We start from the raw sequence: 27849 nt of genomic DNA, 5'->3' as shown, positions 1-27849 counted from the left end.
TTCTTTGTTTGATATGAGGGAGAGGGGAGAAACAGGATATTTGGTAATGTAGAGAAAAACAGAGTGTCGGAGTTGATTTGACGTACTTTGGGTTTAAACAAAATCTCCTGAAAGATCACGTGGGCAGGTCTGCACTAAAGGAATTCGAAAAGAGGCAGCTAAACCTGTAAATAAACTCCGACGTACACCCCCCCACACACACATACACCGTATTGAGAAACGGCTGGCTAGTTACCGCATTGTTTGGTACGCGCTCTGGTAAGCACGTTAGTTTGTTGGTAGGAGTGCGGGAACACACTCCGGGTCCAAAAATAATGCTGCCTCAGGAGCAAAATGGCCTCATCAACTTCAAAATACACACACGCAAACCCGCACACTGTATTTAGCAAGGAAAATATGATATGTAATCTTCGTACGGTACGTAAGTAATTATGAATGGTTCGTGGTTTTCCGGTTTCCTGACTAGGAGGCGCTCATTGTACTGGTATACTATGTATACCCGTATTGGTGCTGTACATATCACAAAAGAAGAAGCACGAATGATTGTATGTTTTGAACAGATTTCAGCGACGTTGTGTAATAACGTAAGCTTCAATGACCTAACAGTGCTGCATGCCTCTAAATGGCGTTCCAGAACTCGTGGTAGTTTCAGAATAGCATTAAGGTTGTCAGACATTGGCCTGTTTAGTATAGCGGTTTTTATTTAATGGCAATTTTAAGGCTATGAGTTGAAAGCAGTGTGGGCTTCTGAGGCTGGTGAGCTTCAGAGAGAAATCGTTGGGAACAGGTTAAACGTTTGAAGCGACCTGATTATTTTTACTCTCTGTTCACAAAGACATATATATAGATAGGTATAGGTCTTTGCTGTTCATAAGCGAGGCAGCAAAATGAACATTATTTATTGAATTGTTGAGAATTTGTAATGGACCTTCCGATGGCTTCGGAAGGCACGTCGAAAATTGTGAGGCCGCGCACAAAAGCGCTCGGTGGTGTCAGAATCTTGATTTACATTTCTGGCATGTTTTCTTTTTTCAGGCAAACGACGTAACGTCCTTGTATGGCGTTGACGTCACTTACTTTGTTTTCGATTATTGTTGATACTTCTCGAAAGCATGACGTCGAATGCGTATAGTTTAGTACATTAACATTAATTCATTATTAAGGAAACAGAAATAAAATTATTACACGTGTAAATGCTATATATTTACTATTTTTATGAGTGATTTCATTAAAATCATCTCTAGTCTGTTGTAGTCAGCTGTTACACTTTAATATGTTTTAATTAACATGCAATGCATGTGATCGAACGTTATGATGTTAATTTATTTAGATTTAATTCTTTGGACGGCAGAAAATTGATTCGAGATATGCTTGGAACCAGTCCAAGTTCCGTTACAAGGTTGCTGCTTCATAGTTTAGTGGTATGTAACCCACATGTATTCAGTAGTTTGTAGCCGTGAATATATCAACTTCCGGTATAAAAAAAAATCGTCGGTCACATTTGCAAACATTTGACTTGAATGTCATGGCAATGAATTCGCAGTTGCCGTCGTTTCGAATGCGTTTGTCGCAGATAAGTCACTTCCGTCCATATCTGTACGCCATATTCGCTGACACTCGACAGAAGGTAAACACAAGTTACGTAATTTTTGAAGGTCAATTTTTCATATTTTTTAAAGTTTTAGTCACATAATTAGGGGGTTCAGGTCACGTGACGTTATCGTGTAATCGGAGTGGAAATGGCCAGAATTACTGGTGTGAAATAAACCGTTTTTTTTACCGTTTCAAAAATTGTTTCATAGAAATAAAGGGTATCTATTATAAAATTAATATTTGTTTTAACTATAAATGACATTTTTAAACTATAACGAGTTTTAGAAACCTTTTTAAACTTTATCTAGAAATGCGCCGTTTCGACGACGTTCTGCATGTTTAGTGTATTACGGCCGCGGTTTAGTCTGTTCTTTAACAGGTAGTCGTTTTTTGATTGGCTATCCGGGAGCTGTTTGATGACGTATCGCTTTGTAAAGCCAATGAAATAAAAGATAACACTCCAAGCTACATGGTGATATATTTTCGCATGGCGTATGACCTTTAGAAGTTGGTGAAAATGTAAACAGAATAAAGTCATCGGAGAATTTTACGGTAAATAGCTTATATATTCTTATTGAAATGGTTGATTTATCAATTTTAATTATTCCTCTCGTGATTTAAACCAGTATTTTGGTTTTGTAATGAGTAAATCCTTCCGGAATTGGCTTTATTTACATGCATGTTTAGTGACCTTTACGGCCGCTGTCTCTCTGAGCCTGAGGTACGAAATTTCGCACCGCTGTAAATTCGCACTCGTTGTAACGTATGTTATTGGAATATTAGATTTATAAATAAATTGTCTGTGAATTGTTTCCAGTTGTGTATAAAAGTGAAGAAAAATAAATATATTGCAGTTTTTGATTAATTTATTGACGATTTGAATTAATTATTTTTCAGATAAATAAGACCTTTTCAGGGACTTATGTCATGAAGTTATGACTTATGTCAATACTCAATAGACTGTATTATTTGAGTCAAAGATTTGGTGTCTTAAAATGGCTGGGATTTTATTAGGTACATTAAATTCCGCATTTAATTGTTCTTGTTTATCTTTGACTTTGTTTGTTTTGTTTATCTTTGTGTTCAAATATAAATAACAGCAGACTTGTGATGCTCACATTCACAATAAAAGTATAGATCAAGACCTAAATTTATATCGTAAATGATGTCCCGGTAGTGTAATTACGTCGTTAAATATGCTTGATTTTACAAAAGTTAATCGCTACGTATGTAATAACTGTTTTGATCCTCGTGCGCATGCACAAACGTATGCATTTTATATTAGTTTTCAACCCCCAAGTATTCGTGATATAAATAAAAGGTCATATTCGTGGTAATGTAATACGGAAATAAATATATCCTTCTATAGATATAATTAATAATATCATTTTGATGATTTTCTCAACTTATATCCAACCATAATTTCTTTTTAATGTATTAAATGGTATATGTGCTCCTTTGGTGTATCTTTTTGAAATTGACAAGTTTGCTGTTAATTATAATTGCGAGTGAAAGAAAATTGAAAGAGCATGGTTCTTTGTGGTTAATTCTTTTTGTTTCAGTTTCACATGTTGTGGATTGTGACTGTGGGCAGTTGTGACCATGTTCTGTTTTGAAGAGTCGAGTAGTAAAAAACCATGAAGCCATCGTGATGAGCCATGATGTGGATATAAACAGGGCTATTTTTTTAATTTTTTTTCTTCACATTTATAATTTGTATACATGTACTGCTGGTCGGGACATGTAGAAGCATAACTTACAACTTATAATTTAATTCTGAAATTGTAGAAAATTAACAAACTAAATTCCTAAGCCTAGCATGCTAGGCTTTTAGGTTTAACTTACTATTTAACATTTAAGTAGCAGTGATTCACTTAAAAAAAAAATAATTACATAACTTTATTTACATACTTTACCATAAAATATTTACATAACATGCCGTCATGCGTTTAAAAGGCCCAGTTGTTTCTGATTAATACTAGCCCGTGTCTAGCGTGCTATATTTATAACTTTAAAGCCGTCCTGCTATTATGACACAAGGCGTGCCTATATGACAAGACCGCACACACCAGTTTAATATTTAACTTTTTAGCTATTGATGCGTCTATTTTTGCCATTTCAGAATCGCATAACCTTGATACCGGGAAACAGGCCTTGACCAACAAAGATGTTATCACAGCTTTTGAACAATTTTGTTGCGGGAAAATTACTTTTAAATCTTCTTTGTGCGAGTTCAAAGAGAGGTATGGTACTCAGGTTTGTGATCAAACTGAGGCCAGTCTGAGAATGAAGATTAGTAAATTGTACAAAAGGGAAAGAAAACTCGTGCGTGATAAAAAAAATGCAGAGTTGGAAAATTTTAGAGCTGAAGTATTTGTCTTTCCCAAGAGCAATAACTTAAATGTTGATGATGGTGCTGGAAGTGTTAATTCTGATAAGCATGTTGTAACTGAAAACAGAAATTTGAAAAGGGTAATACAAGAAATAGATAATGAGAATGAAAACTTATCTATTCAAGTTAATAGAAGTGAAAGAAAAGTTGACATGTTGCTAGGTTTATTAGAAGTCATAAATAGAAAGTGGCAGTCGGTACTTGTGACAGAGAAAGAAAGATCATGTTTAGAAAAACAGTGTAGTGTATGGGAACAGAAATTTGACAAGATGTCTGATCAGTTAAATATGACATTAGAGGAACTTGAAGAGAAAAAGCAAAAATTAAGTAAACTGAACACCAGGAATGTAAATAAAAAACTGAAGCGTAGAGAAGAAAAAATTGAAAAACAGTCTCAAAAACTTAAAGACCAACAAAATGAGATCAGTCAGCAATTGTGTAAAAAAGTAGAGCATGAAAGTGAAGTTGAACGAATGAAGCGTGAGAAGAGAAATCTTTTAGTTAAAATAAGTCGTAATAATACAAAAGAAAGAGCAGTTGATCAAAATTCCAATCAAATTGCTAGCTTGAAAGATGAAATCAGACAGAAAGAGTTAAAAATCATAGAATTAGAACAGATAAATGAGGCAATTGATGACCCAGTCATTCAAACTTTTTATGATGGTAAATACGCTAATGAAATTAGGGAAACCATTATGACTCTCATTTCAGAATGCGGTGTTAGCCAGTCAAAGGTAAATCGGGTCATGGAAATCGTTGTCCAGAATCTCACAGGTAAGACTTAAGACAGGCTTCCTAGTACTGGGGTCAAGAGCAGGTTAGTTTCCAAAGGAAAGAGAGTCGCACAGAAACAGGTTGCCTTAGCTATGCTAAAAGATATGTCTGAACTTTCCATTTCAGGGAATTGTTTGCATCGAGATGGAACTACCAAATCGCACCGTCATTTTCAATCTTTTCAGGTCACGACAACTGATAAAAGAACTTATAGCCTTGGTCTTAGTGAGGTGAGTGCTGGAGACACAGACACTTTGATGGAAGCCTTCAAGCAACAAATTGATGACCTTGCAAAGGCAGTCAGTAATGGTAATGGAGCAGACTCAGAGACTGTGGCTAAACTAGTTTGTTCCATTACTAGTACTATGTCTGACCAAGGGGCTGTTAATCCAGCATTTAATAGGCAATTAACAGAACTTAAACAAAATTTTCTTCCAGAAGTTTTCACTGCTTGGGACACATTGGATGAAAAAGTAAGAGAAGAAGTCAGCAAAATATCATCATACTTTTGCAAAATGCATATCTTTGTTAATATGGCTTCTGAGGTTGACAAATGTTTGTCTTTATTTGAATCCAACATCAGCAGTGGTAGAAACCCTTATGCCTTCGAGTGGAAAGAAAGTGGTGCTACAAGACTGACTAGGACAATAAACATTGACACTGCAAAAAGTAAGTTGAACGAGTCAAAAAATGCATTAGCCCTAAAGATAAGAGATGGCCAAAACAAAATTTGTGTGCAGCAGCAGGCAGTTCTCCTCCCACAGGTAAGTACAAATCCAAATTTACTTGTTGGTAAAACTTTCAAGCACAAATGTTGTGATCCTGAAACAAATGAAGTCTCCTGGTATTCAGGTATGGTCATAAAAATGTTATTAGAAAAGGGCAGAAAAACAGAATATATTGTAAAGTACGATGACGACGATGATGCTGATGAATGGAGAATGCCACTGATTATTGACATGGAGAAAGGTGATCTGATACTGTCATAATTGAGTCAAAGTATTTTGTTTGTATCCAGGTATGGTTACAAACATATTATTTTAAAAATATATATAATGCTCAAAGGATTTCTTGACTTAAATATTGTGTCAATAGATGACAGTTTTAAAAGGGGAGGACACTGGAGACATTGTTATTTATTTAATCATGATGATGATGATGATGATGATGAAAGAAGTTTTATATATAATAAATATAGTTTTAATTATCGATCTTACATGCGCAAGGTTTTGTGCCTTACAGAGTAATTTCACCACGGCATGAGAATGCTGCTTAAAACTGAAAATTGTTATTTCACTAAAGATGTACCAAAAGAAACTGAAGTATATATTTTAGTCACTGCTCTTTCTTTTTCAGAACTTAGTTTTCACAAAAAGCATGAACAAAATGTCATGTTTTAATCTGAATAATACCTTAATATAAGAAGTGAGAGAGACAAAGGATGTAAGGTTGATTGAAGGGACTTTTTGCGCGTACACTATTGTTAATACACTGTTGTTATTGTACCTCATTAATTTTAAATTGTTGGTTGCTATGGAAACAGCTTTCTGCATGACCTTAAGTTTCACAATATACCATTCTCAGTAAGAGAAGTCATTTGGAAGTACATACTTATGAAACCAATCAAACACTTTTCACAAATACCTTTTTTCGCACTTTTTAAAATTTTTGGGTGTTTTGACTTGTTTCTATGGCAACCCTTTTTCACTATTCTTTGCAAATAGATGCATGTACATGTCATGTGCAGTGATGTATGGTTATCAAATTGATAGTGTTTTGTGCTGATTATGAGTATTGGGATAAGAGTTTTATTGAACCTAAATTATTTACAAATTGCGTAGTTTTATGCTTTCAATTCTTCCTTTTATGCTTTTGATTTTGGTTGCTATGGAGACAGATTCCGTAAAATGTTGCTAAATATTATTAGTCATGGTCTTAACTTTGCAAACCACCATATGTAAAAGTATTTTGTCTTTTAATTGACAAAAAATCTTTAATTTTAGCAATTTTCATATTGTATGCTTTTATTACCCGTTTCCATAGCAACGGTTTTTTCTGTTATATGACTGGATTTTCGTAAAAAAATCTCATAACTTGTTAAAAAATATCACTGATCAAATTACCTTTCTAAAAATGTATACTTTATTATGCATTTACTGAATAAGCTTAGCTGAAATAACATTTAAAGAACAAATTTGCTTTGTTTTGTAGTATTTCGGTGCCATCTACCATAGTACATCCCATTATATAATTGCATAGGAACTGCGCACAAAAATCCCTAAAAACGAGATCTTAAAAATTCCATATCTTAAAAAGTATTTGTGCTATAAAGATGATATTGGTCTTGTTTTGAAGGTAATGATATTCTCTATCCAAATAACGAGAAAAACACAACAGATTCAGTACATAAAAAAATAACCTGAACCCCCTAACATAATCATAAAAAAGGTATTCAAAATGACCGTCGCTATAAAAAAACAAAAAAACAAATGAAACATTGTAATGAAATAAATTGTTCTCATTCCTTACAATATGAACTAAATGTTGTTGTCAACATGTAAGCAACAACTGTAATCAGAGGTAAGAACGGTCTGCCCAGGTTAGCCTAGTTGCCCCAGGCAAGGGGTACTGGTTTATAAGTAATATCCTTGAACTCTGTTCTTCATTCAAAAGAAAATGTAATACAGATTGCTACCAAGTATTTCTATTATTTTAATTTAGTATCCAAAGGTATAATAATTTGTTTTCTAGATGCTTTGTATTTGTGTCAAAGAATGTGCAGAAACAATTAAACCCTTTTGAACATTAATGCCTATGCGCCTAACTAAGATTGTTTCAAGTTTTTAGTTTGTTTTAAAAGAAGTACAATTAATGAGTTAATATATAGGGGAAATGACTAAAATATAAAAGCTGCATGGGACCATAGTTAGGGGTACCATTTTCTGGATACTACTTTAGCCAAATGTACCAGTCTCTGACTTCCTTATTATTCCCGCCGAAACATTTTTCGGAGCCTGAGGGAACATAGTAATTGGTCCTGTCCGTCCATCTGTCCATGCGGCCGAAACTTTGTCCGGAGCATAACTCCAAATCTATTCAATGGATTTACTTTAAAGGCTCTATAAAGGTGAAGACTGAAGATCCGTAATTATTTACCGATTTTTAAATATTTTTTTCGTATTTTATATATCAAGGTTATCAAAAAACAATATGTATATGCTATTGGACATTTCCATAAAAATATGAGCAATGCCACTTGCTTTGAGCTCAAAATACAGTGTGCTCCAAGTCAATCGTGTTTACAAACAATCAGTTTATTTACATCGCTGTTTACTCGGGAAAGTGAAAGTGACTCAGGTCACAAAAAAAATATAACGACTTCGTTGATTTTCAATGTTTTCCGGTATCACTCACAAAGTATGTCTCTTCTAATAATGGTCAAAACATTTGTAGTGATCTAATTAGCTACTTTTTGCTGGTAAAAAGTTGTTTTAAATAGAATTAAAAGTGAATGTTCTTTTGGCTATTTTAGCATACGTCACAGCTTTGGGGCTACACATCACATTATTTGTTAAGTTGTAAACATTTCTTCCAATTATAAAATGGGTATATCTTCAATACTTCTTGACAACGTTGCACCTCAGCTGTGTTATTAGCATTTTTTATGCAAGAGTTATTAAAATCCGGTAAAAATTATGCAAGTTTATGTGCATTATAATTGGATTTGTCATCTTTATAGGGCCTTTAAACTTAGAATATAAACAGATGTCAACTAGGAGAAGTGCGGTGACCAAGAAACATAACTCTATCTACCTTAGTTTTTGAATTATCTCCCCTTTAATATAATTATAAAGTAAATTTTTGTCCGGAGCATAACTCTTAATCTACTGAAGAGATTTACTTGAAACTTGAAATATAAACAGATGGCAAGTAGGAAAATTGCAGTGACTAAGAACCATAACTCTATTTACCTTAGTTTTTGAATTATCTCCCCTTTTATATAACTTAAAAGTAAATTTTGTCCGGAGCATAACTCTAAATCTACTAAAGGGATTTACTTGAAATATAAACATATGGCAACTAGGAGAAGTGCAGTGACCATGAACCATAACTCTATTTACCTTAGTTTTTGAAATATCTCCCCTTTTATATAATTTTTACGTAAGTGTTTGTCCGGAGCATAACTCTAAATCTACAGAAGGGATTTACTTGAAACTTGAAACTTAAACAGATGGCAAGAAGGAGAAGTGCAGTGACTAAGAACCACTACTCTATCTACCTTATTGTTTGAATTTTATCCCTTTATTTAATTTCAAAATACATTTTGGTCCGGAGCATAATGAATTTTTTCTCTTTATTTGTTTTTACAAATATTATTCTACTCACTAAAACAAATGTTGTCATACAAGCGAACACATTTTGGCAGGGATTTGGCACTACTGTGACAAGCTCTTGTTTCTGTTGTTACTGACTTATTTTTCAATAAAGAAAGGTATATCAATTTTATAATATGATGCCACAAGCATTTACCCCAGCATTTCGCGCTCTTTAATAAAAGAATCCATTGATTCTTATCCTGAGCCAGTAATTGTTTTTGCCAAAAACTAACGCCAATATTCTGCGTCTTCCCAATTGCAAACATTGACGTTATTTCCCAAAAATCTGACCAGAATTATAAAAAAAAAGCAAAATTTTCCCGATAAACCCAATAAGATGATAATGTTGTGCAGCGATAATGTCTAAGAATGAGTGCCACCAGAGTGTGTCGAGTTGTCTCCGAACGACAACTGACTTAAGTATCGGTTCTCGAATTTAGCCGAATATATACAATTTTATGTTGCTCTCCACATACATGTATCTCTTTATTGCGGAGGATACCTGAGATAGTAAGAGTATCACAATTGAGCATGTGTTTACATCATCGTCCAAGATGGCGGCAAGCAGAAGAGTAATTACAATTAATGGCAAAAATGACAAATAACAATCAAAATTAACTTTCAAATGTTATGCGTACGTCAAAATTAACGATAAAGACTACGTTTTAGATACAAACAACAAATATTTATTAGAAATCTGCACCATGAATGTGTGTCATGGAAACCAGTGTTGGAAAATCGGGAGTTCAGTCTACTCGCAAAGTGAAAGAAGAGTATCGTTCGACAATGGAAGGAGTCAAACATGATTTGATTTATTTGTTAGTGAATCTGTGAATAATCAGATTCATATGCATATTCTGCTTTATTATGTTTGTCACGCTGTATAGTCTACTGAAATAGCTTTGAACCAAGATATTGAAAGGTAAACAAATTAAATATATTCATTAAGCTCCGTCTAATACATCAATAACACAACAAGAACACCAAAGCGTGTTTGTTAATATTTGTTAATGTTTTTCCAATATAATATTTAATTTAAAAAATCAACTTAATGCACTGAAAGAGGCTATGTTCAAAGGTTGTATTTAAGAATCTATAGATTATTGCAAGTTTACTATGCATGTGAATTTGTGAAAGGATATTAACTAAACATTGGCTTCATTGTAAGAAGTAATTAAAGCAGCACTTTCTAATATAAAAATACTGTCAAACATGCACTTAAAAACAATTTTAGTTCTGTTACTTATAATCAAATTAATAATGCTTCACTCTTCCCCATTTCATGGTTTATCATACTATTTTCCCCAATTTCGTGTTTTTTTTGTATTGCACTAATTTTCCCAATCCAAATGACACCTGCTGTAAAAAAAAAATCAAAAAAATCACTGTAATTGTCCTGAGGATGCTCAGTATTGAGATGGGGGCAACAATAAACAAAAATGGTGTTGACACACTTTGTATTTCCACTGTATTCACAACAGTAGATTTTGCTTAATTGAATAGCCCATTTGCCACGTCCGAATATTCAATTATCTGGAGTATTCAATTATACGGAATCAGTTGTATTTCCAATGTTATCACTAAAAAAGCTGCAAAATTAGCGTGGGTGTATATACACTGTCGAAGGAAAACTTTGAAGCGAGGAGAATGCTGTATCTTTGACGTTACGCTCTTTCAAATTGAAAATTTTGGTTAAGTTTTGTGTTTCGGTCCATTTTATTCCTTAACCCTTACAATGCGGGAACCGAATTTTTAAGGCCTTTGCAAACAGTTTGGATCCAGATGAGACGCCACAGAACGTGGCGTCTCATCAGGATCCAAACTGTTTGCTATTCTGATAGTATTCTTTGAAACAAATCGAAGAAAATGCGAATTTTAGAAATTCAGCAGACGACATTTTAGCAGACGACAAATTTCCCAGCATGCAAAGGGTTAAGTATTAAAGCTATTGCTTTCATACTTGCAACACTTACTAACTATCATAAGGGGACTGTGCAGGCAAAGTTATGTAACTCTGACTGGCATTTTGACAGAATTATGTGCCCTTTTTATACTTAAAAATTGAAAATTTGGTTAAGTTTTGTGTTTAGGTCCACTTTATTCCTACAGTATCAAAGCTATTGCTTTCATACTTGCAACACTTATTAACTATCATAAGGGGACTGTGCAGGCAAAGTTATGTAACTCTGACTGGCATTTGGACGGAATTATGGGCCCTTTATACTTAGAAAATTGAAAATTTGGTTAAGTTTTGTGTTTTGGTCCACTTTACCCCTAAAGTATCATAGATATTGCTTTCATACTTGGAACACTCGCAAACTATCATAAGGGTACTGTAAAAGGACAAGTTGCATAACTCTGGTTGTCATTTTTACGGAATTATGGCCCTTTTTTGACTTAGTAACTTTGAATATATGGTTAAATTTTGTGTTTCGATCCACTTTACTTCTAAAGTATCAAGGCTATTGCTTTCAAACTTCAAATACTTTCATGCTATCATGAGGTTACTGTACCTGGCAAGTTGAATTTTACGTTGACCATTGAATGACCTTGACTCTCAAGGTCAAATTATTAAATTTTGCTAAATTGCCATAACTTCTTTATTTATCATCAGATTTGATTGAAACTTTGACAAAACTACTCTTACCTGACATACCACAATAGACTCCACCCAAACCATCCCCTGTGCCCTCCCCACCTCCCCCCTCCCCCGAATCCTCCCCCCCCCCTAATTTTTTTTTTTAAGATCATCTCACAAATGACCACCACACCCTCACACTTTACCCCCCCCCCCTACCCCACCCCCCAATTTTTTTTTTGAAACGGCTAAAAAACACAAATATTTATTTTTATTATTTTATTTTTGAAAATACCGTTCAACCATCGCACCCAAGAATCCCCTCCCCCCACCCACCCCTCCACCCCAGATTCTTTTTTTTTGCATTTTTGGAAGATAATGTAATAAATGTCCATACCCCCACACTATACACCCCTCTTCACTCCACCCCTCCCTCCTTTGTGATTGAAATTGAGAGTCCCTTCACCTTTAAAAAGAAAATAGATGAGCGGTCTGCACCCTCAAGGCGGTGCTCTTTTTTATTGTTTAACATCATGTTTAGATATGATTTACTGAGACGCAATTTTATCCCATTTTCACCGCGACATTGACGGTATAACACGTTGTGGAATATACTTGCTTGTATTCAACACTGTGGAATATACCTGTCGCGTGCACGGACTACTTTTTAAATGACGTCATGCGATATGCGCTAAAATTAGGTCGATATTGTTTGGTTCATTGATCGAATTTTAAGGTCACCCATGAAAAGAAAATGTGCATATTTTGCAGAAAAAAATATATATGACATATTCACCAAAAGAAATGTTGAAATAAAATATAAAATTACACGATTTTTGTTTTGTTATTTTTTTATTTATATTTACTTTACCACTGAATGATTTTTCATAAGAAACAAAGTCGACAAAACTTGAGCTTCAAAATTATACGACCTTCAACCTTTAAATCTAGTCATATGACATTATTTAGTGTAATGTGCATTGTTTATAACCAAAGCATATACTTTTGACATTTAACTTAAATATTAAGAATGTACAACAAGCCATACACATATCGCACAGTTCATGAATAATCTGCTATGTTTGCTTTCCTATTTAATTCACGTTAGGCATAGAGCTGTGTAAAGTATAAGATGGTAAAAATAGCACCACACTGGAATTGGGAACGTCCCATTTGTACACGGGTATTTTCTACTCATTCATCTGTTGTGTACTTGAATGTTTTCCATTCTTTGTGTATTTATATATTAGATTATTTTTTCGTACAATAAGGGCATTTACCTTAGATAAATAAAACAGTGTGCAAGTTTAAACATAATTATGTTTATATGCAGAAATCTGCAAATGCAACCGAGTTTACCAACGGCTATTATTAGATAAACTGCTCCGGTTCATTTGAACAGCAGTAATGTAGAGTACATGACGTAGCGTGTGACGAAGAAGAAAGTTTATCGCGTTCATAAACTCATTTGAATAAAGTGATAGAATGGCATAAGGGTCTTTGCTAAAATAATTATTAATGACCCTAGATGCAAAATCGTCAATTATTGAGTTAAATGGATTATTAGATGGATTTTAAAGGATAACTAAAGGTAAGATACTAGTTCTTACGTGTTTTGATTTTTGTTTGTACTTTTGTCGTTCCCTGTTCTCGGGGAAATGATTTTAACATGGGCGCCATTGATGCATCGGATCACACACGGCATACCCATAACATTATATAAAAAACACGTTCTGCGCGTCCTTAAATTCATCGTCCGAAGTCGGAAAACGTATTGCCCTGTTTATTTTGTCAAATAAAGTGTCAGTCGCTGCAATTGTCTGTTTACTCGTCAAAATTGTCAAGGTCTTCGATAGCTAAAGAAACTTCAGCGTACAGTTTATTTAGTATTGACAGACCTGTACAAAGTCGCGCCAGTCAAAAATCATAAAAAGCGACATTTATAGTTATGGTAGCCAGAACTAGGTCGTCGATGGTGTACATGTATGTTGACATCGACAGCATTTTGTCAGGAGCAATCGCCGCCATATTGGATTTTGATCATTTTCTTTCGAAAATAAAATAAGTTATAGTAAAGTAAAATCTTTTTTTCGCGGTCGTAATGTGTTAAAATTCGCATACTGCGTAAAATTGAATGTAGGCATATGGTGATATTTTTACTTGTTTTACAGTTTGTGTGTGAATTTTTTAAAGACTATTTTGCGTACCAGAACAAATACATGTATATCACTACGCATGGTTACATTTGTTAGATTTTAAGCGCTTTTATGACTGAATTAAAATTATTGTTAAGGTTATTAGATCTATTTATGTTAAATGTCACGTTGAAAAAATCAAATGGGATAAATAGAATACTAGGATTAGCGTTGAATACAGAGAAGTTTATGTTGCTCGGCTCGAACACCGAAAGCGCTCGCCAAGGCTCGCGCTTCCGGCGTTCTAAGCCTCGCAACATAAACTTCTCTGTATTCAACGCTAACCTAGTATTCTCTATGTGTAGGTTTATATACACAAACTGAAAATATAGTGTAACATTCAATCACCGATTACAAACTGTCAAGCAAGACACGTCAACAGTTTTTTTCTGTACTGGTATCCTGTGTACTCTACTGGGTCCAAAATGCAGTTATTAATGAATAACAACTAAATAAAATGTACAAAAAAACAACACACTCTTCGTCTGTAACATCTAAGTATTTTTTTGTAAATGCTTTTCGAATCAGTAATTTTTCTTCTTTATAAAGTACCTGTAAAAGGCACTTTCCCAATTAACAAAATATTACAAAATACCCTATTGCCATCCACACAAGTCCCAAAAGGAAACAAAGATGCTTAAATTTCTGTTCAAAACTGCATTATGTGGCAGTGCAATTATACAAATAAAACCAGAAATGAAACTGAACATTAAATAATTTAGCAAAAAGGCATGTGAAAGAATATTGAGATGGTTTTGTGCATTTAAGTACCAACCAATTAAAAATTCCCAATCTGAAGATTTCAAAACACGAATTTCCCCCATTTTCGGGTTATTTGCGCTGATTTTTCCCTATAAGCAAGGCACCTGTACATTGCCCAATTGGACAAAATAAAATGCTGAGAAACAAACTAAAAAAATGAACCAAAATACAGACATCAACGCATTAGTTTGACATGGGGGAATGTTTGTGAATTGTATTTCTCTGGATTGCCCCACCTACCACTGCTTTTAGGGTTGTAGTAAACAATCTGTCTGAATCGGTTGAAGCATTTTTATGCCCCAGGATCGAAAGATCGGGGATATATTGTTTTTGGTCTGTATGTGTCCGTGTGTGTCCCAAAACTTTAACTAAAACTTTAACCTTCTTCATAACTTTTGCAATATTGAACGTAGCAACTTGATATTTGGCATGCATGTGTATCACATGGAGCTGCACAATTTAAGTGGTGTAAGGTCAAGGTTATCCTTCAAAGTCAAAGGTAAAAAATTCAAAGCGGCACATTCGGGGGCATTGACAAACACATCTCTTGATATAAATGCTTGCCATGATAGACAGAGCAAGTGTAGGTTTTTTGTCCATTTTCTTTAATTTTATTTCAACAGTCTTTCAGAGGGGGTAATCGTGTGAAAGTCAAGATGGCGACGTCCATGCCGAGACAGTTATTTTTCGCCGTTTTATACCCTTTATTACTTCTGTTTGTTTTTTAAATGATGCTCACTTTCCAGCCATATCAGTAAAAAGGTAATCAGCGTTTATTTCGTATTTAAATTCGCTTTACATCTCGACTTAACTCCCGGCAAATTTTCTTAGTGGAGCCTTAATTAGGTCATCCCGCTAAGAAATTTCGCACCAAGTAAAGTCGAGCGAATATTACTATGAAATAAAAGCAAGTAACGTTCTTCCTAATATGGCTGGAACGTGAGCGGAATAAGAAAAAATAATACAAGTAATAAAGGGTATAAAACGACGAAAACTGCCTGCCTCTGCATAGACGTCGCCATCTTGTCTGTCACATGATTACCCCATCTGTCTTCGAAATTTATTTTATTTCACTCTTTAACTTTAAATTAATGATTAACTGCTGCTAATATCAATTTCTCTTGTTTGTTCAGATTCATGGCATTCAGCAGTCTGGAAATGTTCTCATGGGGCAACAGAGCAGAGGTGCTGGGGCTACAACTGCAATCGAGAGCACGCCCACCTTGAATGAAAAACTTCTCAATCCACAGTACCTACACTCCGGAACAAAATCCAATACCACCCCGGTTGGGTCTGACCTAATAAAACAGTGGGATTGCTTTAGCACAGACCTTGCGACCAGCCTCAATTACATGATGTCGTCCTTGAACACCCAACATTCAAACTCCAGTGGTGTTGATCACCGACGTTTGCATAGATATGTGGATTCAAGCCCGACTCTTACTGATAACTGTATGAAACGATTAGAGATCCAAGAAGTGTCAAGTTTTGTGTCCAATGGAACTGGACTTGCGGTTGACAGTGTATCAAACTCAGTTACTATGGCAGTGAAGCATGCGGTATCGGAACAAAAGGACACAACAAACCATAATATTTCAGTGTCTACCTCTAATAATGAGAAAGGTGCCAGCAGCGAAGACGATAAAAACAAACCCACACATGAGCAGCTGGAATCTGTGAAAAACTATTATCTGGAACATGTAAGAGTCATGTTTTTATAGTCAATTAATACAAATAAGAGGTTTAGATTGAGACAGGAAAATATTTCTCAAGATTTTGAGGTCAATATTCATATTTCTTTTGGCATAAGAAAAAAGTTGCATGGATTCTGTTAAAAAGTACTAACAGGAACATTGATAAAAAAAATTGTATCAACATATGTCTTACAGTAGTTGTATCATTTGGAGCTCCTCCCTGCAAATGAGATTGATTAGCAATTGCACATATTATACTTGTAAATTATTACAGTGTTTAGCTCACTAAAGGATGTGTAACATATTCTTTGTAAATTCAACTGCACATGATTACATCTCATCTGGGCATTCTCTAGTTTTGTTGTTGACATTATTGAAATTTGTTTGGAAACACTTGTATTGACAATGCTTTCTAAGGATAGGTCATTTTTAGCTCAGTTGTTTTCTGAGAAAACCCAATTATTGTCATAGCCAGCTCGTTGTCCGCCGTCAGCCGTCCGCCGGCGTCGTGCTAAAACCTTTACATTGGCTCTAAAATCAAAGTGCTTCCACCTACAACTTTGAAACTTCCTATGTAGATGCACCTTGATGAGTTTTACACCCCACACCCATTTTGGGGTCACAAGGTCAAAGGTCAAGGTCAGTGTGACCTCTTAAAAAAAAATTCTGACAAGCTTGAATTTATTCAAAACTACACCCGCAGCCGAGCGTCGGCACCCGTTATGCAGTGCTCTTGTTATGAATTGTTTTCAGTTGCCCCAGTGCCACAGCAAGCCTTTGCTGGAGGATTTGCGTGCACATTTACACCACAAGAACATTGTGTTTGAGAACCACTTTTTTGAGAAACCAAGAATATCAGTGTAAGTTGGAATGCTTAAGTGTCACATTTTGAAAACATTTCATCAAGAATTCATGAACCTGTTATCTTTCTTTTTTTAAGAGGCAAAATATTGCAAACCTGCCACTTTGCTTATGTAAATCAAGACACAAAAATAAAGCTTTAAAACTGCCTTCGGCAGTGTAGTACTAAAAAATTGTGTGAAATACATAAAAATCCTACTGGGTCCTGGCTTTCAGTTGAGAATATATCCCAATATGGGGAATGATCATAATTCAATATAAACTATAATGGTTTTTGTTGTATTGTAAAAGTGAATCACATTTCTGACTTAATTTGAGTGAAACTTGGTCAGAATGTTTATTGTAACAATATATACCTGAGTTCCAATCTGGGTAACTTAAGTCCAAAAACTACATCGCCAAGCAGGGCCCGAAGTATATTTAATCTGCCGCCGAAATTCGCCGGCAGTCCCCCACCTGAAAAGTATACTTTTTTCTCCTTTTTGGGGGAAAAATTCCCCCTTAAAATATTTTTTTTTTTTTTTAATAGAAAGATGTGTCTCCTGATTATTATATCTTAATTCTATTTCAATTTAATCTTTTCAAACATACTAAATTATGAAAACTGCAATGAATATAGTGCAAACATGTACAAATGTAATAATGAGAGAGTAAGTAAAAAATCCCCCAAAAAGGGAACCGCCGCAAAAATTCCCCCCTAAGGGCTGCAGACCCCTTCCCCCGAAGTAGTCTGAGGGCGCTGCCAAGTCAAATCTTATAAAAGTAAAAATGTTGGTCATGGTATGAGTTGGAATGTGGGTCACATGCTTCCAAAAACTAGATAACAAGGTCAAACGTTAAGAAAACGTTGTTTATTGCTGTAGGGGCCACATTTATGACTCAGTATTAATGGAACTAGGTCAAAACGTTTATCTTAACCATACATTTACATGTATCTAGACCAAGTGAATCTGGGTCAAGTGCATCCCAAAACTAGGTCAACAAGTTAAATCTTAAAAAAATAGGTGTAACCTCTCTAGAGGCCAGATTTATGACTCAATCTTGATGAAACTTCATCAGATTGTTTATCTGGACAAGATCTTAACCAAATTTGATTTTGGGTTATTTGTGTCCAAAAACAAGGTCACCAGGTAAAATCTAAGAAAAACCATGACACTCTAGATGCTATATAATCTCCATCTTAATGAAACTTGGTTATATTATCTAGATCAAGTTCGAATCTGGTTCATTTATGTCCATAAACTAGGTCACCAGGTTATGTTTGTTTTAAAGTGATTATTTCAAATTATAAAGAGGTTTGGTGCACTTTCAAATTTGTTAAAGCCCCTACAGACTTGTGTTTTCCATTCCAATGCAGTGGACCTGCTTAAATTGTTATAGTGATTTATTTTACGTTGAATGTTTTGTCCAGTTTTGTCACTTGCCTTCAATAAAAAGCTTGCATATGTTAACAAGAATGCTTTCAGATGTTTTTTCTAAATTAACATTATTCCTAATATGCATAGAGCTGAGATTTTGTTATTGCCGACATTTGTATTAAACAAAAATACACAAGCAAATCTAGGGTTTAAAATTCAACTAAACTGCTCAGATTGCTGACTTAGTTGTTGTTTCTCCTGGCGAATACTATTTATCTGATTTGGCAACCACATAGTCAGATAAGTCAACGCCTTTATTTGTGGTGTCTATTTTGTAACAAAATGATGAGACTGTGTTGACACCTGACACTTGATAACACTTTGACACTTGATAAGACGTTGACACATGATAACACTTTGACACTTGATACTTGATAACACTTTGACACTTTATACTTGATAACACTTTGACACTTTATACTTGATAACACTTTGATAATACTTTTGATTTTAGTGGGATGAGAAGTTACGCTGCAGAGCTGTTAAAACTGCGGTTGCTTTTGCTGGTTAAATATGTCTCATTCTACTTTACCGTAAGTGTGTTTTTAAAGGTTTTTTCAAGAATTAAGATATGAGCCTTGTTCTGAGAAAAATGGGCTTATCAGGGACGACACTTTCCGCTTTTATGGTATTTTTAGTTTTAAGGAAGTCCTTCCTTACCTAACATCAAGTTTAGGCGGAAAGTGTCATCCCTGATTAGCCTGTGCGGACTGCACAGGCTAATCTGGGATGACACTTTATGCACATGCATAAAGCCCAATTTTCTTAGAACAATACACATATTATGATTTTGTGTATACATTGCATCTGTTTTCAATTAAAGTTGGTATAATTGTTTTGGTCATACAAACTTCATCTGTTCTTTACTATGCATGATGATTGTCTAAATTTGAATTGACCAGTCGCCAAATACGCGATCGCTCCGCCCACTAAGTTGTGTTTTCATAAAATGCTTATTTAATTACTCCGACAGTCTTTGTTTGTCGGACCATGTGGCTGCAATTAACGAAATCTGATTGATTATTACGTGAGTTTGATTGACAGCTGGCGAGTGGTCAATTGCAATATTTGTGCATACAATTTATATTTATTTGTATAAAGTAATTCTTAAGCAATATGATATGGAATGTTAAAGTAAAGAAACCAAAAACACCAGCAAAACAGATAACATTTAAACATGAATTTTTTTCATCAAAGCCCAAGTAGGAATAGGGCAGACATTATAATAAAATCATGATGCCACCGTTATTTTGTACGTATTGAAACAGTTTGAAAACACTGATAATTCCATATGAACCTCATAAAGCCAGAAAAGCATGCGATTATGTTTATGAGCCTACATGTAGCTGTGGGAAAACTGAGTTTGATGCATGTGGGTAAAGTGTCACCCCTGAGTAGCCTGTGCAGTCTACACAGGCTAATCAGAGATGACACATTCTGCCTAGACTGGAATTTTCTTTAAAAGAGATTTTCTTGAAGCCATGAATTCCGAAAAGGGAAAAGTGTCATCCCTGATTAGCCTGCACAGGCTAATCTGGGACGACAATTTATGCACATGCATTAAACCCCTTTGTATTTTTATGAAGCCCAAGACTGCCACTGTGTACCCTGCCGAGGGCTGCGTGCGGATCCACTGGATGCTGAATGCTCAAACTTTCTCTGGTCTGATAAGTTCACTCTCAAAGTTTGAATTTGAATCAGACAACCGATTAAAATACAAAACGTGAGTTCCTTTTACTTGATAATTGGTGAAGTCTCTATTGCTGAAGAAAAAAAAGCCAGTTAGTAGATATACATAAATAATAACAGGTTATTGCCCTATTGTTGTGTAATATATCACCTGTGCCTTAGAATAAATAACAGTAAAGCAACATTATGGTTGTTTCGGAGTAATAAGAATTTCCTTCAAACATTGACTGTTAGAGCAACTTCCTGTTGATGATGTATTAAAAAAATAAGGCAACTTTATATCAGGCAGATATCAATATTGATGTTTGATTAAAAACAAATAGTGGTCCTGATTTTGACAGAAATTCACTAAATAGTATGTAGTTTTTTATGTATATTGCAAACATTTTGTCTGATTATTAGTATCAAAGTATTTTTTAGCTCACCTGAGCACAATATGGTCATGGTGAGCTTTTGTGATCGCCTTTTGTCCGTCGTGCGGCATGCAGCGTAATCAAATGCCTTATTAACACTCTAGATGCCACACTCGAAATAGTCTCATTAATTGTCCAGTCTTCATAACACTTAGAACATTTGTTCTTATGATATCTTGGGGGTGCACTGAGCAGGTCAGGTCCTTTGTTTTAATGATATCTTGGATCAGTTCGAAAATAGTTCCGATCTGTTGAAAGACACGACCACCAAGGGTCAGGGAATTTATCCTATAAATATGACTTTAGTAAAACCTTGTTAGCCCCTTAAAAGTTACACGTATTGTTAACTCTTCATGAAACTTGGTCAGAACATTTGTTCTTATGATATTTTGGGGCTGCACTGAGCAGGACAGTTCCTTTGTACCTCAGGTGAGCAACTGTTGGCTTTTCAGGCCCTCTTGTTTGAATTATCTTGTAAATTGGCCTGTAATTAACTCTTTGTGTAGATGTGTGGTTATAAAATCCATGCAGCTTAATAAAAACTTGTTGTTTATTTTGCCAATTAATTTAATAATAAAAATATCGCCATAAAATATATTTTCTCATGTTCTTATTAATAAATATCTACAATTGTCTACAATGTCGCAATGTTCTATGGTTTGTTGTAGGGAATTTGAAGCGATATCCACTCTGTTTCTGGACAAAGATGGTAAAATAGTCAAGCATCATATAGATAGAGTAAGAACTCAAGCTTATCATCATTACTTTGACATTTGAGAAATGAGGTAACCCTTACCAAACAAAATTATATGTCGCATATAAGCGGTTTAGAAGTTTCGCATATAAGTCGCTTATAAGCGGCATGTTGGGATTGTACATGCAAATGAGATGTAAGCGATGTATAAGCCGCATATAAAAATTGGATACATATAAGCGGGGTATAAGGGAGTTATATGCGATTTATATGCGGTTCATAAGCAGATTGTAAAGTTATCGAGCAGTTTGCATATAAGCCGCTTATAAGCGCCTTATAAGCTATTCATATACCAGCTATAAAGAAATTGAGAAGTTTGCATATAAGCCGCTTATACAGACGGACGCACGGACGTACGTCGGAAACCATGCCATCACATATGTTCTTGCAGCCTTGGGCCAGTAGAGCTAAAAAACGGCATATGCTGGAAAACATTTACCCGTCACAGCAACAGAAATATTTGCTGCTTTATCAGTTTAAGGGTTCATCACACCTGCAAGTGGGTGGGGAACCTTTTAAAATTTGGTTTGTCATAAACTCCATTTATTCAAGTTATCATGCTTTGAATGTTACATAACCAAATAGATAAGCCTTCAACGAGTGTATTGCAACCAATAAAAGTTAAAAATATATTTAGAAAAGAAGTAATAACTTACAATAGCATACGTCACTTAAGGGGCGATCAAACATCACTTTTATCACTTAAGATTTCTTACATGTAAACAACAAATACGTCACACGCGCATTTAGACCGTCTTGAAAACAAAAAAAAATCAAAATCAAGACAACATTTTATTAGAGAGACGGACATCATTTAACTATATATCATTATTTTATCTAATAAAATAGATAAATCTTACCAATTATAATATTGAGTTGAGTTTATGATATTGTTTTCAAGAAAACACTGACCATTACCCCACCCACTTTTGACAAACTGTGACAGGTCTATGCCTAATTAAATACATTATTCATCAAAATGAATGTGTTATTTTGTTAAATTATAATAAAATACACACCATTAACAGTATCTGATTAGAAAGATTTATATATTTACCTCTATATTGGGCATCATTGTTAAAAATCATTAAAAAGACACACACCAGTGTTTGACTGAAAATTTCAAACTTGTTATTGTATTGTGTTGCTCTGATTGGTCAATCTGGGTCATGTGACAAAAATGTCAACTGATTGGTCAGTTTGAGGCTTGGATATAAGCGGTGGCCTAGTGGATAAGGCGTCCCCCTCAGGATCTGGAGGTCGAAGGATCGAGCCCCATGGGGAGCGTTTGTCGAAGGATGGATGTTTGTCATGGGACTTGTTCCGATATGGCCGGCTTGTGAGCCGCAAGCGTTAAACATGAATGGTTACCGACTTCTATCCGCCAGGCGCCTGGCATAGTGATAGGAGTTGGGAGGTACATGGTATACACGCAAAGGTGTCTCATTAGCCAAATTGGCTGGCCCTTTCAATAGGGGTGACACTATAATAAAAAAGACCTTTACCTTTATGAGCGAAAGAAAAAGGTGGATAGTTTGGGCTATGTTCTAAGTGAGTTATATGTAGTCTATAAGCCGCTTATATGCAAAACATTTCTAGACTTACATCTGGCTTTTAACTGCCTTAGACTTATATCTTGCCTATACAAGATATCTGAATGCTTATACGCGACTTATAAGCGGTTTTATAAACCCCATATAACTCCCTTATACATCGCATATAAACCGCATATAAGCCGGAGTTAGTCATTTTGGTAAGGGAATTATATAACTCCTTTATTGCAAGTGTTTTGAAATAAAATTATTCATATTTGTATAGGTAAATTAATATACTTTGTGCAAGCTTTTTAAGCCTTGATTTGAAACCCAAGCACCCTAATTGTTTGTATTGTATCTTTGGTACTGCTACCTTATCAGTGATGAACAATACACAGTGCAGTAAAACCTGATTGGTCATTTTCGGCTTGAGTCATTCTTAAATGTAACCCTGGTACTCTGGTCATTGTTGGCTTGAGTCATACTTAAATGAAACCCCGGGTATGGAAAATATACTAAAACGTACCCTGAAATTCTAATGCTATATTTGTAGTCGGCTTTTTTATGCCCCGGAACGAAAGATTTGCCTGTCTGTCTGTCATTCATTCATTGTGTATGTCCCAAAACTTTAACCTTGGTTTAAGTTTTGCAATAACTTATGCATTACTGAAGATAGCAACTTGATATTTGGCATGCATGTGTATCTCGTGGAGCTTAACATTTTGAGTGGTGAAAGGTCAAGGTCATCCTTCAAGGTCAAAGGTCAAATGTATGGCTTCAAAGGGGCGCAATAGGGGGCATTTTGTTTTTGACAAACACATCTTCAAACTAACAATGTTCATGTCAATATTTTATAAAAATCTCCTCTATATCATTGAAAATCATTCACAAAAAAACATTTCGATGCAGGTTTTGTTCAAAGAGAAATTTTGTTTTGTATTGGGTATCAGGCTTGACAATATTGGATTTTGGGTAGGAATAAAACTCGGGTTACAAGCAAAATTGGCCTGGTGTCCTTTAGTATATTTTTTGTACACAGGGTACATTCAAGCATACTTAAAAATACTCGGGGTACAGTTAAGGAGTACCCGAGCCGACAATGACCAATCTAGCTGCAGTAAACCTTTGATAAGTCTGATCATGAGAGAAAAGATTATAGAGTAATATGTATTTTGGAGCAATACACTAAGTGGAAGACCCATATGGTGTGGCCAAATTTTCTTGAGACTACTGTAGGCCTAAAAGAACCATACCTGTAAATCTATTCCAGACCCAATGGGGGGCTATAATTGAATCTCTCTGTCATTTAAGAAGGCAGGTCACCCTGTAAGTGCCTCCTACTTTTGCTAGATTGGTCATTGTCGGCTCAGGTACTACTTAAATGTACCCCAGGTACTCTTAAGCATACTAACGAGTATCCGAGGTACTTGAGTGTCCTGATGTCTGTCCCAAATCTTGTTTGCTTTGTGACTTCTCCATGGATATTGAAATAACTTTGCACACATGCTCCCCAAAACCTGAATTCATTTGAGCCACGCTCTACGAAAATGGGGCATAATGCATTTGCATAGTGTCGTCCCAAATTAGCCTGTTCCATCAGCACAGGCTAATTTGGGACAACACTTTCTGCCTAAACTGGATTCTCATTTAGAGGAAACTTACAAGAAATTCCATATAACCGGAAAGTTGTGTTGCTGACGAGTCCGTGAGGACTGCACATGTTTAAATGGGATGACACTATGCAAATGCGTTTAGCCCTATTTTATCATTATCAGAGGATGGCTGTTTTCAATTTGTCCATTATAATTATTAGCAAAACAACATGTACTTAGGATGCTTTGTGAATGTTACCCGTGTCTGTTTGCCAGAGAAACCCAGTGGGATGGAAGCAGCCCAGTACGGCAGAGAAGCTCGCTGCAAAGTTGCTGCAATCAAACAAGAGTCTAGCTGCCACTGAGAGAGCAAACTTTAAGCGACCGTGTTGATTACGCCTGTTATAGCCAAAATCACTGTCAGAACCATTGTAGAAAGCCCTTTCATAGACTTGGAAATTAAGATTGGAATTTCGTCCCAAACTAAGTGTTGATACAAATTGTTTAATAGAATTCTTCTTCTGAGTTAATATTTCACCAGGACCTAAGGAAAACTTCGCATCATAGTATGCATATTAATTGGCTTGAGATTTCATATCTGTAATTATCTACATTAATATTCAAAATACTGAAAATTATATTTTTGTGGACGTGGTAAATGTGAAATAAGATTGGCATTAAAACACTTAAGTATGTTTGTTTAATACTCTTTTCGCCTCAAAGCTAAGGATATGCTGGTGAGTGCAAGTGCAAGCATTGCTACTTATTGAAGAGTTGTGAAGAAAGTAGAAAGTGGAAAGTGGAGTGCCCCCCTGCCTCAAAGGCCAACTTAAAAGTGCTTCTAAGATATGAGCCCTGCTCTGGAAAAGGGAGGTTTAATGCTTGTGTGTTAAGGGTCTTCCCAGATTGGCATCAGCCTGTGCAGTCCGCACAGGCTTATCAGGGAAGACACAGCTTTTATGACTTGTTTGGTTGAAACAAATTTTTAATAGCGAAAATCCAGTTAAGTTGTAAAGTGTCATCCCTGATTAGCCTGTGTGTACTGCACAATTAGCCTGTGCACACTGCACAGGCTTATCTGAAAGTTTACGCACATGCATTAAACCCAGTTTTAAAAGAGCAAGGCTAATATTTTTATGAAAAGTGTGCTATTTTTATTTTGTTTTTCTTGTGGATAAATGTTAAATGTTGTAAAAGCTCTTTGTTGCTGTGCATGATTCAGTATGTAGGGTATATAAAACTGTTTTTCATTTTTATGCCCTCGGTAGGGTGGCATATAGCAGTTGAACTGTCAGTCAGTCGGTCCGTCCGAAAATTTTAACATTGGCCATAACTTTTGCAATATTGAAGATAGCAACTTGATATTTGGCATGAATGTGTATCTCATGGAGCTGCACATTTTGAGTCGTGTAAGGTCAAGGTCATCCTTCAAAGTCAAACAAGAAAATCCAAATAACGAGCTTTAAATGGAGATAATTTATATTTATCATTTGGCAGATACAGATCATTTTTACAAGGGAAGTAAAAAAATTTAAAGGGATATAATCAACAACAAAAATTAATCATAGCGGCACAGAAGGGGGCATTGTGTTTCTGACAAACACATCTCTTGTTAGCGAGGCTGTTTTCGAAGAAAACCCGAGGTATTGTCATAGCCTGCTCGTCGTCCGCCGGTGTCGTGCTAAAACCTTTACATTGGCTCTAAAATCTAAGTGCTTCCACCTACAACTTTGAAACTTCATATGTAGATGCACCTTGATGACTTCTACACGCCACACCCATTTTTGGGTCACTAGGTCAAAGGTCAAGGTCACTGTGCCCTTTAAAAAAAAAATAATTGACAAGCTTTCGCAGCTGAGCGTGGCACCCGTTATGCGGTGCTCTTGTTAAATCTTTGGGTGGCCTTAAATTAAAATCTTCAAAAAATTATTGATCAAAAAGAAAATTTTCAGCTTCTAATCAGTAAACTAGATGGATAAACTGTTTATTCATCATGATTTTTTGGATTGTGGAAATATTGAAATGCTTAACTTGTCCATTGACAAGTTCATTTCAGAAATGTACACATCTGTCATAATAAAAATAACGTTTTCGATGTTGTGTTCATGAAAATAATAACGAAAAACTATTTTTAACTTAAATGTACTTGCCTATGTAACATTTACTGCTATTAACTTCCAATAATCTGTTTTAGATCAGAAACTGTGCATTTTATATTGACAAGACAATGTGAACTATTCCTTGCCAGACCTATATAGATGTTATAACATTGAATACCCCATTCCTTGTTGTTCAAAACATACCAAGTGCATAATAATAAACATGATTAATTATGTTTCGCACATGGACTGAAAATCTTCAGTGAACAAAACTCATATGGAACATTATGATTATGACATATAACACACATTTCTTTCATTAAAAACAATAAATTAATATATTTTGATGAAAACAATGACTGTTGGATATTAATTATAAACGTAAACCTAAATCTAACCCATTTTTGATATAACCCATTTTTAGCGGTGTCCTTTTTCCTTGTAGGTAATAGCACCTGTTTAAGCCAATAATCACATTTGTGCTTTGTGAGACAGCCTGTTGTTGTTTTTTCGCAATAAATTTTGATATTCTGTGATATAAGGTTTACTTTTTATATCGATCCGAGTTGTTTCTATGTTATGCGTGGTGTAGTTGATTTTCTATTGTTTATATACCTTTTAATGCACTCACATAGTGTGAGGCATAACCCAGTGTACTTATCGGTACGTACATCCGTAAGTTTGAACGTACCTAAATGGTGACTGATTGTTAACAAGGTACCATACAGAAGATGGACCAAACAGACTCAACAATACCGACCTACGAAAAATCTTAAGACAAAAGCCCTTATGGACAGTGAAAAATAAAATAAATTTATTTCACACTCCACAAACAATGTAAAAAGAACGGCATATTGTAACTATATAAGATAATATATAATAACCTATTTCACTTGATTGATCATTGCTCTTAAGTGGTCCAAATACTGACTCTACTCTTCTTTGACGTTCAATCTTTCAAAGCTGGAGAACCGAGAACCTGTAGCTGAGTGTGAAAGAAAAAAATCTGACTGTGACCATTTTTGACCATATAATGGCCCACTACAACAATATACACTTCCGGTCATTGATTGGGATCGGTACCTAGAGAGCAGATTGTGCTCTTTCAAGTCCCAAGAATAGTG

General features: G+C 35.2%; 1 protein-coding gene across 1 annotated transcript; it reads left to right on the top strand.

Moving 5' to 3' along the window:
- Nucleotides 1-1431: 1431 nt before the first annotated feature.
- Nucleotides 1432-27258, top strand: LOC127838205 (uncharacterized). The gene is made up of 7 exons (XM_052365796.1): nucleotides 1432-1627; nucleotides 15804-16370; nucleotides 17118-17224; nucleotides 19098-19176; nucleotides 20230-20366; nucleotides 21414-21483; nucleotides 24903-27258. Exons 1-7 carry the CDS (start codon nucleotides 1526-1528, stop codon nucleotides 25017-25019), a joined length of 1179 nt encoding a protein of 392 aa, XP_052221756.1. The 5' UTR covers nucleotides 1432-1525; the 3' UTR covers nucleotides 25020-27258.
- The last annotated feature ends 591 nt before the right edge of the window (nucleotides 27259-27849 follow it).

This window comes from Dreissena polymorpha, chromosome 7, assembly GCF_020536995.1.
Source record: "Dreissena polymorpha isolate Duluth1 chromosome 7, UMN_Dpol_1.0, whole genome shotgun sequence".
NCBI lineage: Eukaryota > Metazoa > Mollusca > Bivalvia > Myida > Dreissenidae > Dreissena > Dreissena polymorpha.
The sequence above is the reverse complement of the archived record's forward strand: the minus strand, read 5'-3'. Positions and strand labels throughout refer to the sequence as shown.

Coding starts and splice junctions, on each gene's coding strand:
- LOC127838205 (XM_052365796.1), top strand. CDS start 1,526: ATGGCAATGAATTCGCAGTTGCCGTCGTTTCGAATGCGTTTGTCGCAG. Junction 16,371..17,117: donor AAAACTATTATCTGGAACAT/GTAAGAGTCATG, acceptor AATTGTTTTCAG/TTGCCCCAGTGCCACAGCAA. Junction 21,484..24,902: donor TCAAGCATCATATAGATAGA/GTAAGAACTCAA, acceptor TCTGTTTGCCAG/AGAAACCCAGTGGGATGGAA.